The sequence below is a fragment of the Hypanus sabinus genome, chromosome 21, assembly GCF_030144855.1.
Source record: "Hypanus sabinus isolate sHypSab1 chromosome 21, sHypSab1.hap1, whole genome shotgun sequence".
Lineage (NCBI taxonomy): Eukaryota > Metazoa > Chordata > Chondrichthyes > Myliobatiformes > Dasyatidae > Hypanus > Hypanus sabinus.
The window spans coordinates 45,334,779-45,350,031 of record NC_082726.1 but is presented as its reverse complement, the minus strand read 5'-3'; the positions used below and the strand labels follow the sequence as shown (position 1 = coordinate 45,350,031).

Below are 15,253 nucleotides of genomic sequence, written 5' to 3'. Positions count from 1 at the left end.
GCAAGTTTGGAGGACAATCCACTCTAGCAGTGCACTGAAGCATTTGCTTCATTGTAGGCCGTTAAATCATTAGGAATGTTGTACACAGGTCATTGTCTTTGACCTTAAGAATTTGAAAGCTCTTTCTCATTGTTGGCTTGTTTGTCTTGCTGAATCTCGTTCTTTTCTGTGGTATTGAAAATTGATTTTAAGTGTAGTGTCTTATTCTAGCAATATTGAAGAAGATTGGGAGCTTGTTAGAGGTAGCCTACTGAAAGTGCCCCTGGGCAGCGGATCAATATAGCATAAATCATTTCATATCTTATAGACACATAGTGTGGACAGTTTTTTTTCTCTTGAATTTTGATATTTAAGAGGTGATGATCTTTGATGAGCTCTTCATTATCTATCGACAGTTTCTCCTCCACCCATTATACACCTCCAACTCTGCTGCTCCATTTCTCAGCAGCCTGCTTCCTCTCCTCCCCATTCCCAACAATGCACATATACGCTTTATTATTATTATGTAGTGTCTTAACTTTGAAGCATGCTTACAATTGTGCTTAGTATTTTGGCCTGGATTTTAAAATGATGGAAATATGATAATATCTTGCAGTCATATATGCACAGTTGAATGCAATTCTGAAAGCTGTACATAGCAGGTCCTTGCAGATAGATAAAATGATAACAAGAGCTTGCAAATAGACTCCAGGCATTGAATTAATTCTGTGATTGGGCAGTTATCCTGTAAGTTCCCACAAAACGTGCTAAGAAAGTTGTGATTTGGCAGCATTTGACTTTGATTATTCTTTTACCTTCTTATTCACAGACTGACTGATAATAGTTCCACTGGTGTCCACATTTCCTTGGCTAAATGCATAAGAATAAGATTCATCTCATTGGTAATCAACCACCAAATAAAGTTTTAAATAGAGCATAGACATCCCAATCTATTGTATTTATCATTTTTTTCCTAAACAAGTAATGTACGTATTTAAAATCCCATGGATTTTTAAAACAATTATTTAATTTAATGATTAATGCTTATTTTTATATTTGAGCAAGTGCTCATAGCAAGCTTTTCATAGTACACTGTTATCAGTTAAACTGTCTGCCTCACACTCTAAATTCCTACAATCCCAAAAATTAAACTCAGTAATAAATTTCCCATTTCTATTTTCATTTTTAACTTAATAAATTAAGCAGGGTAAATTGTACATATTTTATTATAAAGTTTGCATTTGTATGTCATCCTTTCTATACTTTTCCAAAGTGCATTACATTTAATACTTTGGGGTAGTCACATTTGTATTTTACTGAAAGATTCGTGGCATTTTCTCATACTTCCATGGTCTTAATGAGCATGTTTAAGTTGCCAGTTGTTGTAGGTGAAGTGACTAAATGGGATGTGTTGGTTATTGTTAGGTCAATCATCTGAAATGTTCTTTGAAGTTGAAGCAAACGAAGTTAAACTTTAGGTGTTCATCAACCCCTTAGAGTCTTTGGTTTAATTTCTACATGGATCTAAGTATGCTTAGCATTCTTCTCCTGATAAATTGAGGAATAATTTGGCTAATAGCTTTTGTACTGCAATTAGAGGTGGAGCATATTGACTAGAGGATTATTAATAATGTCATTTAGGTGCCAATTAGGGGAAAGCATTTGCTAGAGGTTTCAATGTTGATATTCTGTTTTAAAACCTTTCAGCTAGTAATGTATTTTAAAGCAAATCCATTATCAAATGAATGTAAAAAGTAGTGATTTTTCAAATGTAATTTTTTGTACCACCCTTTCTACCTTAAAAATGCCCATGTCATGACTGTACATAGAATGCATAATATAGGGTACAATATATGACCTGCAAAATACATTGTAATAATGCCTGGTCAAGAATCATATAAGCATCGGCAGCTTAGAAATAAGTAACTAGACTACCGTGTGCTATGGATTTAAACACTCTGATTCATACCTGATGGCAAAACAAATGAGAAGTTCCATTAGTTGTTACTTTCTGTCGAGGCAATAAAATTATTAGATTTTTTAAAAAACATTTTTACCTGAGCAGTTTGGACAGCATGATTTACATTCTTTAGAGCAACGTTTTTTAAACTTCATATTTCCCGTAAACGTTGTCTTAATCAAGCTCCAGAATCTTTTAAGTTCATGTGTAGTTGGTTATCTTGTATTGTCAATGAGATCCTATGTCTGTATGAGAAGGCTAAAATAATAATAATATAATAAGATGGTAAAAGGCTCACCAGTTTGCTGCAGAGAAATTGAGTATACATGCTGTTGATGAAAATGTGCTTTGTGTTCAGCTTTTAAATTCTTTGGCACAGGAGGTCAGGTTAGCCTTTGAAGTCTTTTATTGCATCCCAGCATAATTAAGCCATGTATGGCTTTTTACAGGGTCGTTTCTTTCAAACTGCTGTTTGCAATCCATTTGTGTAAAGCTGGATCAGGTCATTCAGTGATTCGTGACTCTCAAAATTCTTGAATGTTGTTCTTACCTGTTTTATATTTTTCTGTGCACTTTTTCTGTTTCCATTAAATAGCTGTTATTAGTGGCTGATAGCCCGAAGATATTTTTCATCAAATTAAGTGGGGTCTGCTTAATGTAGCTTGCTAAAAGTAAAATTAAAGGATTTATCAACTAATTCCACACAAAGGAGTGACAAAAATTATTTTGACATGTAAAGTCAATGTAAATCTTGGCTATAACTGAAAAGAAGCAAAAAAAAAAATCCTGAGTAGCAATGTGCAAAATTATCAGGAACTTTAGATAGCTATTGTGGTAAGACTTATTTGAGAAATTATTTAAAAAAAATCCATGAATTTTCATCTTAATTAAAGTTGAGATTGAGTCAGAAAATTGGTGTTAGCTCTCAGTTGTAGAGGTGAATGAAGCAAGGAAGAAAGAAAGGGGGGAAATCATTTTGTTAGTGATTTTTTTCTCTCTTCAACAGCATTACTTTTTTGACATCAGATCCTTGTTGCAATCATTTTAAAATAAGTATTTTGTTCATAAGTGATTGACTTTTGTACAGTTTGAATAGAAGAAGCTGAAAGCCACCTTCATTGATAGGAGCCATATTCTGCTTCAGTTAAATAAAATTCTTGCAGCGTTGTTTTAAGTAGATAAATACTGTCACTTAGGAATGGGTGCTCATTTTGGCATAGCTCTATAAGAATCCTTGAGCAATGAAATTTCTAACAAAAAAGCATAAATGCTGAGGATACTTGACAGATCAGGCAGAATCTCTGGAAAGAAAAAACAGCAGTAACTGGAAAAGTTCTGATAGTTTTTTTTTCAAAATCCAAAATGTACACTCTTTCCACAAATGGTGTTTGATCTGCTGAGTGCTTCCAACATTTTGTATTTTTATAGTTTTATTCTTTTCTCCAATAGTTTTGACATGTTGCACGAAGACAGCATTTCATCAGGTGAAACTTGTTGCAACCTCAATACAGGCTTGGCTGAAAACATCCAAATCAGAGTAAATAAAAACCTGTGCAATGTATCATGGAAGCTGTTCCATGAATTTGTCAAACAACGTTGCTAAGCATGAAGTTTTCAGGTTTCTTCATCCGCTGTATTGATGTCAGTTTAAGACAATGTGCAATTTATCTACTGTTAAGTTAAAAGTTTCTTAAAAGACACAATTACCAGGATGGTCTATTTAGGACTGTCTACAAGTGATAGTCCAGGTTCACCGTAGTCACCTTAGCAGATGATTAAGTGGCTGTATATTCAAATTCAAGTGATTTGTGATCAACACCACAGGAGATTTGTTGCTGATAAAAGGAAGAATGAAGAATGGAACAGGACCACTATGTGAACTAGCAGGAAGATTTGAACCAGTCACATTTTAAAAAAAAAGGGCAATCCTCGTAAAGATTTGATATGAAAGATACAGTAAGATTTTTCCACAAGACTGGAGTTTGGAGTTATAAATGCAAAATAATTTGTGTTGATAACTTTCTTCTCCTTTCTGCAAAGGAATTAAGGTTTTTAAAACACCAAATCCAAGTAACTGGTGAAAAGCGCAACATGCTTTTTTTGATCGTTCAAATATTGCTTGAAATGATTTCTCAAACTTGTCCAACAGATTTTACTGTAGACTTTTTGGGTTACTTAACAAAGGAAATTTGGACTTTTGTTTGAACATGTTCAACCTTGCATAAATATTAAGCTTGCATAATTGTAGTCTGGTATGAAAGCCCATACTGACTCTGTAGCTTCGCAAAGTGAGATGATGTGCATCATTCAATTTGGGTTGGGAGGTGCAGAGCAAAATTTCTTCACCCCCACTGCTTTCACTGTAGTGTATACTCAGTGGTCACTTTATAATGTACTCCTCTATCCTTGCTCATTAATGCAAATATCTAATCAACCAATCATGTTGCAGCAATTCAGTGCATAGAGCGTGCAGATATAGTCAAGAGGTTCAGTTGTTGTTCAGAACAAACATTAGGATGGGGAAGAAATGTGACTGTGGACTGTGGACTTTGACTGTGGAATGATTGGTGCCAGATGGGGTGGTTTGAGCCTTTCAGAAACTGCTGATCTGGGACAAACAGTCTGCACAACAGTCTCTAGAGCAGTGTTTCCCAACCCCTTTTGGCCCCAAACTCCCTAAAGCACTTTATACTTGCTAATGTCCCCTAAAGCACCTTTGGACTTGCCAACAGCCCTCTTGAGCACAATATATTTTCCGGCGCCCCTGTGCTTACACAGTACCTCTGCACAGTACAACAGCTTCGATATCAATGTGACCCTTGAACTTGATGTCTTTTAGCAAGAGTTGAAATATGTGGGTCAAATTGTGACAGCAAAAGTTTTAAGTCCCCCCCCGCATAACAATGTCCAAGCTTGTGAGTATGTTGTTCACTGCACTAAAGCCTTTTTCTACAAGGTAGAGGGATGAAAATGCGATGAAGAGCAGCTTGGCTCTTCTCCAAAGACCAGGAAACTTTGTATGACAGTAAAGCCACATGCCACAAAAGCTGACATTTTTGAAAAGCATTTTTGCTGCTGCTTCATTCTGAATTTCAATAATTTCTTGCCAGCTCTCTTCCTGTTCTTCCACCTTGCAAAGAAATAGGTTAATTACCCAGTCTGCTATTTCCAGATCGTTCAGATCCTTGAATTGATTCTGAAAATCCTTCAGTGACTGCAGATATAAGCAGTGCTCTTGCAAATCAGCATCTAAGAGAGAGGGTGCCATACTTGTCGACTGCAGCAAGTTGGAACGATGGTTGTGGCACGCAAAAGAACAGCGAGGCAAAGATGAAGACAATTACAGCAGTGAAAATTATGTTGACAAGGATTCAGATTGGAATCTGAATGTTAGTCAGGGTAGAGGTGCTCTTTGGCAAGCTATTTGCAATTTCTAGTTAGCATGGTTGACTAATCACATAAGGTTTCATAATTCCCAAAGATGGTTCTTAACCACACATATGAAGCTGAGGTTTCTTTGAACACCTCAAGAGGAATCCTCAGGATCAGCAGGTTCACTGATTGGGCTGTATTTCATCATTTGGTCTGGATAGCACTGTATTGTTGTGCGACTTTTTTCTGAAGATTTGTGGAGAATGTTGAGAGGGTGTACTTGACTTACCAACTGTTAAATTGCATGAATTGTTACTGTGTTGTGATTCAAGGGGAACTTTTGCACACCCTGATTGCTAATTTATGCATCCCCAATAATGTTTGGTTAGTATGTTTGGATGAGGTTGCTGAGCTTGAGATGTGTTGTGATGATGAGTACTCACTGCTTGCAGAGCTATCGTTCTTCCTATGCACTGCTTCATCCTTTTGGAAGTCTCCACTCTACTAATGGTCAGTCAGTTAGGGTTGTGCTTGCTGCGACCCTTCCCCCAAGAATCTTGAACGTCCCTGATGACTTCTATGTCCCCTAACACCCCGCTTGGGACATGTAATTGTCCCCTTTAGAAATCACTACTCTACAGTGAATGTGCGAAAAACAATAAAACATCCAGTGAGCAAATAACTGTGTGTGGGAAGATATGCCCTGTAAATGAGACTGGTCAGAGGAGAATGGCCAGACTTGTTCAAATTGACAAGAAGGCAACAGTAACAAATAAAAACATTAGGCTGGCACAGTTGCATAACGATTAGCATGACACTTTACAGTACCAGCAACCTGGGTTCAGTTCCCACCAATGTCTATAATGAGTTTGGATGTTCTCCCTGTGGTGGGTTTCCCCTGGATGCTCAGTTTCCTTCATAGTCCAAAGACGTACCAGTTGATAGATAATTGTCATTGTAAATTGTCTTGTGATTAGGTTCAGTTTAAATCGGGGTTATTGGGCAGTGCAAAAGGGCCTATTCCATTCTGTGTCTAAATAAATAAAGTATATAACCATGTGTTACAACAGTGGTGTGCAGAAGAGCATCTCTGTATGCATATCGCCTTAAACCTTGAAGTGAATGGGCTACGGCAGTGGAAGACTGCAGACATACAGAACCACACTGTGTAAGTTCATAGTTAGATGTGTCATTGACCAGAATTCTCACTGCCATTCGGCTCATGTCTGTCATGGCTTTTTGAAAGGTCTGCTCAATTACACACATCTTTGCATATTCCCAGTAACTTTTTGATTTTTAAAATATAGATATTACTTTCTGAGAGTTACCATTGAATCAGTTTCCCACATCTGTTACATTAGGTGGGTGCATTCTATATCCCTGTTCACAAATCTTTAAAAGCTCTCTTTTGATTTGAAACTGAAGCTCTTTGACTATTATTATAAATGTGCGCTTACCACTCCCACTGTCACTGAAAGCTTTTACTTCCTGTGTGCCTCATCGTGATCCTTTATATCTTTGAAGATATTTATTAAATGCTGCTGCAACTGTTGCCATGTTAAGGAAAACAATCCCAGTCATTCTAACTAAACTCTTAATCATGACATAAGGCCAAGGTACCATTTATGCTGGAAGAGTGGAAGTGTGAACAGAAAATGTTGTAAGTACCTTGCCTGTCTGCACTAGTGAAGCAAATCATTACCGTGATGGAAGACTAATTCCATTTTCAAGTACATGAAAATGTTCTAAATGGTGTTAAAGTTGGGTACATACCCTTGAAACTGTTATATCAAGTTCGTTTATTGTCATTAGACTATGAATATATACAACCAAACCTCCCAGCTCACAGTGCACCCACCAAGCATGTATCTTACACACAGGACATAAAACAAAATATCAGCCTAAATAAGTTTAAAAAAAATATATAATTCAAAATGCACATAGTTCGCAGTACAGGTAAATACTACAGTAAACAGCTTGCTGTCCAAGTGACGAGACCTCGGTGACAGAATATTCATTAGTTTCTCAGCCTGAGAGAAGATGTTGCTCCAGTCCAGCAATCCCAGACCTGATGGTCCTGTGCTGTCTTTCTGACAGTAGTGGGTCAAAGAGATTGTGGGTTGGATGGTTTGGGTTCTTTGTATACAATTTTCCTGGTAAATTTCAGAAATAATGATTTGGCGGGTGTGAGCAAGATCTATGTGATCCTCTCAGTGGACTTTACTATCCTCTGTAGGGTCCTGTGGTCCAATGCCTTGTAGCTCCCATATCATAGAATTATGCAGCCAGACAGGGCACTTCCAATGGGGTTCTTGTAGAAAGTTGTTAGAATGGAGATACAGCCTCCGAAAGTGTAGACATTCTGGGCTGCTTTAACTAATGAGGATATGTCCAGGTTAGATTGTCTTTTATGTAAACACCAAGAAACTTGCTGGTTTTCACTCTGTCCATTGTAGAGCCATTGATGTGCAATGGAGAGTGGTGAGCCTGTTGCTTCCCAAAGTCCAGAATCATCTCTTTTGTTTTGACCAGTCATTCAGTAAGTTCTGTCTGATCCTCCATTTCATCTGCATTCATACTCTATTTTCATTTCCTACTGTTCCCTCCAAAAATCTATTGATCTTACCATAAGTGTAATATTTGACTATCCAACAATCTTAATGAGGTGGTCAAATCCAAGAATTTGTAATCCTCTGAATGTTAAAGTTTAGTATCTTATTTAACAGGCTGATGACTTATCTAAAGATTATGCATCTATATTTTGGGCTTTCTAGTCGGGGTAAATATCCCCATAACATTCCCCTTTCAAACTCTGTCAAAATTCTCTTGTGTTCTTGTGAGATCTCTTCTCCTCCTCCTAATTTCTAATGAGAATTAGCCCATCTACTCGTACTCTGTTCATAGAACTTCCCTCAATCAAAGGAATCTGTCTTAAATCCACTTTCCATGTCTTTCAAAGCAAGAAATATTTCCTTGGATACAGAAATCAAAACTAAGTGTCAGCTAACCAAGCCCTTTACAGTAATAGACTCTGTTGTGGGAGATCAGATTTGTTCAATAACTGATTCTGGGAGGCACATGACCTGATAAAGTGTTAGTAGGCGCATCATAAAATTTGATTTGACTACAGGCATAGTTTGAATAATTAGGTTTTCATTTGCTTCATGGTGTTCGTTTAGGTTTACCATATGTTAATTTATAAAAATGACTGGTTGCTGGCCTTGTATCTAATAAGAGAAATGAACTCATAATGAAAGACTTAGTCGATAGAATTGATGGAGAAAAATGATTACAGTAAGAATTGAATTTTTCAGTGCCTTGACAGTATATTTTCCCATACACCACAATAATTATCAAGCTCTTAGGGGAAGAAAAGGCCTTCAGCTAACAAAAAAGTGAGCCTTGAATTCTGTTTGTCAGAAAATTTAACTGAATGTGAAGGTTTATTCCTAAGGGGATTGGATTTGCTGAAATTTCCAGATTTCAGTCATTCATAGTGGGAGAAGGACCCTGCCAAGCACCCATTAATGAACGTACCTGGAAAATTAGAGTGGAGGACAGTTTACATGTTTACTGTAAATGTGTTTATTAGCTGCAAGTTAATCATTTACCAGTAAAAGGAAGATCCAGTGTTGCTCAGTGTTTATGCTAGGATGAAATCTCAAGTTTTCACTGAGGTTTTTAAGTCTATGTATCAGCATTATTTGCTTTTGTGGCCATATACTTTCATAGTGATGTTATGGGAGGTTTTTTTTTAAATGATGTTTTAACCTGTTGCTCCTTTAAGCATATTTGGTATATTTCATTGTATTAAGCCATTTTTGTTATCATTGTGTGGGAATTTATCTTGCTGATCTCACCATTTTCTTTGAAAGTATGTTGTTTTTCTCTTCAGACTGCTTTCTCTTGCACTCTCATTTCAGAAAAAGCAATTGGCTCTGTCTCTGTTTCTGAACTTTTGTCCCTCATCCAGCATTACTCAAAATGGAATAACTGATTATTGTCACATAGTTCTTTATAGTCTGGGCACAACTTGGTTGTTCTGTTTCTTACAAGCAACCAGTGATAAATTGGCATTTGGGATTCCCTGAATAGAATGAGATAAGTAGTACATGCTTTGCTTTCCTATTTATTTTGAAGTAAATGTTGTATGTTCTATCATACTGGTGATCTCAAAAATTCATAATTTGGGAGATTTTTAGCCATAAGTGTGTCCAGCTGTTCATTTGAGAACTGTATTCAGGCTTTTTGCTATTTATGCCAATGGATACCAGTTGATGAGCTATTTTAAGGGTTTATACTTGCCTCTGCAATGTATCAAAGCTACTGTAGAACCATAAATGAGAGGTGACAAGACAGTTTAATTGGTATCACAGCTATGGATGTGAAATATTAATGGGATCGTGCCTCATTTTGGTCAGCTTTTGATGTTGCGAGTGTTTATTGTTAGGTTGTTTGGGTACAGCAATCACCAGTGATGGTATGTGGCTATTTTAAATGCCACACATTAATGGACCAGACACATCTGTTTTTCACTCAAATGCTGTGAGACAGGGAGGTTCACTGCAGTTATGTCCAAACCCCATGACTGGCAGACATCTCCAAATGTAAATGCCAATAACCCATCAGGGGAAAATGAAGCATAGTTTGCTCTGCAATATTGCGAGAATTCAATGAAATTGACTATCTTATTTCATTCTGTGCATTAAACAGACAATCGCAAGAAAAATGTGCCCTTTCCAATATTTCTGATGTAAAAGGATCTTTCATTTCCCGTGTGCCGAACAGCTGCATAATAATTGCTATATTTATCTAGTTCATTATGATTATAAAACTCATTTTGCATGTCTCCTCCAATGTTTATGTTTTAACAATTTGAAAGCATCTTTTTCATATAAAAATCCTTTTATTACAAATGCAAGAGGCAAATGACATCTGAGATCATTAAGTATTATTTCCCTACCTTACTTTGTAAGATTTTCATCAGCAAGGTGTTATTTCAAGCTTGGCTGCAGGAATTATGAACCAGTTTCAAGCTTAGTTGCAATACAAAAGTAGGAATCCTTCAAATGGGACAATACATTAAGATCCTCTTTGCGCGTCTTTTAACCATTGAAGAACAAGGTAAACTTAATTCCATGCTATTCTTCAACATTGAAGGTAAAATAAATGGCCGTTCATTGCATTGTTAATTGTGGCTTTCTGTGTGGAGAAGGAATGCTGCAGTTCCCACATAATTATTGGTGGAAACCCATTGTTTTGTTAGAAGAAGATAAAGCAGCTATAAGTTTATGTGTGGCAAAAGAATTATGTTTTAGAAAGTTTTAGTAAGTGGCATGGAATATACATTTACCCGCATAACAATTGGTAAGCAATTGTAATATGCTGTGTATTAGCTTTTGAAATAAAATCTATTACAAAAAAGGATGTAGTACAACAATGATTATTTAAATATTCATCCTTCTAATATGTCTTCTTGTAGTTGATTATTTGGAATTTGTTATCACAGCAGGCTTCCTTTTCTCTTGCAGAGCTTTCAGTCATAGAACCAAATGTTTTCCTTCGACCATTTCTGGAGGTAATTAGATCGGAAAATACAACTGGACCAATCACTGGGTTAGCACTAACATCTGTTAACAAGTTCCTCTCGTATGGATTGATAGGTACGTGTATTTTAGTGCTGAATTATGAACATAGCTCACCATTCAAAAATGATAGTTGTTACATTGCTCTCCAAGGTATCCTGCCATCATGAATTTTTGAGGTTGATTTTTTTTTCACATTTGCAATTATCAATGTGTGTGTTTTGGAAATGGCACCTCAGCTTTACTTTTTTTTCTCATTATCACTGTAAAATAGCCTCTTCTACTGTACTTACAGCAATACAAAACTCCATTTAAAGATACCAATATTTAATGGTAAGCAATTGTAACATGCTGTGCATTAGCTTTTTTGAACACTGCTGTTCTGAGATTAACCAATTTTGAAATCATTGCTTGTAAATTTTTCAAATGTTTTATCTTTTAATGGCCATGAACAATTTTCTCTTTAGTTTAGAGCAGTGTACTGAATTCAATGGTTTACTTTGATTTATTGAGACGTTTCTGTCCCTGCTCCATCTCCCTAATTAGCAGACTGCTGGAGCTGGGATTCATGGTGAAATCATGGTGGTTCTTTTATTTTTTTTCTTATCCTTGTTGCTATTATTTTTAGCAGAGTGGTCTCGATTTGCTGCTTCTCCACTTGGCAGAAACTATTTCTCCATTATTGTGGTGGTGCCTTTATTAAAAGTGCACAGAATTTCTAGGAAAAAATGTGTTATCGTTGAAGATGATTTTCCTGGTATCTTTAAAGAGTTTTGTATTGCTCTAAGTACAGTAGAAGAGGTATTTTGTTAGATATTAGATAAAATGATCATTGGTGCTTAATATGCAGCTTTCTTTAGCATTTTAGGTAGTAGCTGTGCCCACAGTTAAAAAGGTGCAATTATTCTACCTTCCGTTTTTTTTTGAGGTGGAGGTGATGATAGGGAATGTAGTGAGAAACTATTTGAGATGTTGAAATATACATTTTTCTTTCCCTGAATGTTTTAGTGTGGGTTTTAATTGTCATAAAACTGTTTTTGGTAAATTTACACAGGGCTATTTCAATTTACACTGACATTTACTTGTCTTTGTGTATTTTTCTTCTCATCACTTCCACTGCCCCCAGATGGAGAATTAACTGGTGTACTTTGTCAGTGAAAGAAATTTGTATTTTTTTAATTGGAAGTATATATTTTAGCTCTTTGTGTGTATATATTTTATATGCTATATGTAAGTGCTGTGTTTAAGGCACGATGTGAGATAGCAGATACTATTCACAAACAAAGCACGATTCATGGAATCCTGGAAGGGAATTTTGATGAGAAGGGCAAACCCTAATTTATTTGCCTGCAATGGCAGTGAAGTGATGAATAAACATTCTGCGGGAGGGCTTGGGAGATTGTACATAAGAATTCCTAAAGAACTTCCATTGTGCCCTTTAATATTTTGACTTGCTATGGTAGCTGTACTGAATTAAATAGAATTATGTGATATTCAAACACTCAGACAGAAAGCTAGAAAAGACCAGATGGTCCATACAATGTGTTCCAATCTCTCAAGGTGCAACTTAACCATTCCTTGACTGACCAGAACACTATTCAACTGATCACATTAATTTCTATCGTGGGAGAATTACCTGTGACAGAAACTCACTGGCATGTTTTTAAGTGTTTATGGTGAACTTGCATGTAATGCGCAAGTTACTTGCTTGTTCTGTTGAAACAGGTCCTGATTTCACTTAATCTAGTTCTGTACTTGCGTAACCCGGCTCCTCTGTCACCGACTTGAAGTAAGTGGCTTAGCCACTTAGACAGAATTTAATCCTTTCATAATTTAAAAGGGAAACATATATGTGAAGCAGGCTAGAAAATTGATAGTGACCCAAATTTGATTAAATTTATGGTCATTAACAGTTGGTTGGGTGGAGTCACAAAACTTCACATTTTTCTACAACCTATTTTTCTTAGAATAAGAAAATGTTATTTGCCCTAATGTAAGCGTACATTAAAATTAAATTTTCATTAAAATTATTTTTTGACGAACATTAGTTTTGTACATAGAATTGGTTTGGATTGAATGGTGCATTTCCTTCCAGACACAATTTTGTAAATTATGTATTGTATTTTTCTACAACCTATTTTTCTTAGAATAAGAAAATGTTATTTGCCCTAATGTAAGCGTACATTAAAATTAAATTTTCATTAAAATTATTTTTTGACGAACATTAGTTTTGTACATAGAATTGGTTTGGATTGAATGGTGCATTTCCTTCCAGACACAATTTTGTAAATTATGTATTGTATTTTTCTACAACCTATTTTTCTTAGAATAAGAAAATGTTATTTGCCCTAATGTAAGCGTACATTAAAATTAAATTTTCATTAAAATTATTTTTTGACGAACATTAGTTTTGTACATAGAATTGGTTTGGATTGAATGGTGCATTTCCTTCCAGACACAATTTTGTAAACCATGTATTGTATTTTTTGACTGAGTTTTTGACATTTCTGGTTGTTTTTAAAGGTGCAGAGTGAAACCAAATGAATTTTTTTTAGATGAATTTCTATGGGAAAACTAGTGAAAAGACAAGGGGATGTGAGGCATTTTACATTTATTTGAATCCCCTTCTTGTCACTTAGCTTAAATTGGTCTAAAGCTCACACTGAATCTATCTTTTAAAATGAATCTGTCTAAAGGTCAATGGGAAGGAGACATCAGCCTGCAGAAGCACAACTCTTCTACAGTGGGCAATGACCTCTTCATTATTGTCCATCGGTAGTGGTTGCTGAATCTCACTCCTAGTCAACAGTACAGCAGTAATACCTTATGTGCCTTTGTATTGTTTGCATTTGGTGGATGTTTGCAGCATTGAATTCTCAATTCTGCTTTAACTTTTACTGCTTTAATTTTAATGTCTGGTTATTTTCTGTCTGGTTATAGCAGTTTCAACCTCCTGGGAGTGCCCATCTTGCACAATCTGTTAGAACACATTCCTCACAAGCAGGAAAGCTCACCAATGCATTTGAGCATGCTTTATCACTGCATGGTATAGAAACTGCACTGTGGTGGACAGGAAGGCTCTACAATGGGTATGCAAACTGCCCAACATATCACCAGAGTCAGCCTACTCACCATCAAAGATGTGTATATATCGAAAGGTGCCAGTAAAGAGCCAGTAACTTCATGAGGGATCTCACCCACCCTGCCTATGGACTGTTTGTCCCACTCTCATCAGAGAGAAGGCTGCATAGCATTCATCCCAGGACCACTAGTCTCAAAAACAGTTACTTTCCCCAAGTACTAAGGTTGACCAACACTTCCACTCACTAACCCACCCCTCTACACACCCCTACCACCACCACCACTTTATCAATTCCTCTCAGAAGCAGCTTATGTACAGACACTCCTGTGTCTGCTGCCACTTTATGGACATACAATTAATCGATATTTTCTCTTTTGTATATTTTTACGCTGTGTTGGATTTGGAATAACAATTATTTCGTTCTCCTTTACATTTGTGTCCTGGAAATGACATTAAACAACCTTGAATTTTTAAATAGAAACAAGTCGAACCACAGAGATCGTTTGATATATCAGAGAAAACTTCTAAAGTGATGCAAATCTGGGAGTGAGTCAAAGGACCAGTTTTGAAATCAAAATGTTGCCCTCAGCTCTGCTCTGGAGTGCTCTGCTGCCCTCCAACTCTTTGACCATGTGCTCACCCAGACCTGCTACCACAGTTACTTATCCTTCCTGGGAATGTGTCTTCACCGCCGTCTTGTACCACATGCCTTCATTATCCATTTTCAAGCTTCTCGATTTGGACCCTCTGAGGTTCCCAGGTACTCACATTTAATTGACTGCTTCTCCCACCACATTCTCCATGCCATGCTTTGCACCATGAGGAGGCACCTGGGGTTGTTATCCTGGTCACTTTCACAATTCCAAGACACACTCTCTGTTGCCTGCAATTGACCTATCTGGTACTTTATCCTTCGCCAAATCCACACTTTCTATCACTGGTTCTTAGTCTTCCTCGCATCCTGCAAGGATCAGAAGATCGCACGTCTACAGACTACAGAACCTGCTATCTCCATCGTAAGCAGGCATGGATGTCTCCAGACCATGCTGCCAATCTCAATGGTTCTAACGACCCTGAGCAGATTCAGAACCTTGTCTCCACCATCATCAATGCGTTTTCCAACAACCTCAGATACCTTCAAGGGGCCAATTGCTCAACCACCAACTCTGACTCCAGCCTTGACCGACAGGACCTCCAGGCCAGGGCCTTATGCGCTGCCACTTGAACTCTTGTCTCCCCTTCCCCTACCACCACTCTGCAATCCTGTGTCTCTCA

General features: G+C 36.9%; 1 protein-coding gene across 5 annotated transcripts in view; it reads left to right on the top strand.

Moving 5' to 3' along the window:
- gbf1 (golgi brefeldin A resistant guanine nucleotide exchange factor 1) overlaps positions 1-15,253 on the top strand; it is a 282,405-nt gene that overhangs the window by 116,305 nt on the left and 150,847 nt on the right. For all 5 annotated transcript variants that reach the window (XM_059946438.1, XM_059946436.1, XM_059946437.1 and 2 more), the window contains one exon: positions 10,843-10,974. In XM_059946438.1, coding sequence (XP_059802421.1) covers positions 10,843-10,974 — 132 coding nt within the window. The remainder of the gene's footprint in view (positions 1-10,842; positions 10,975-15,253) is intronic.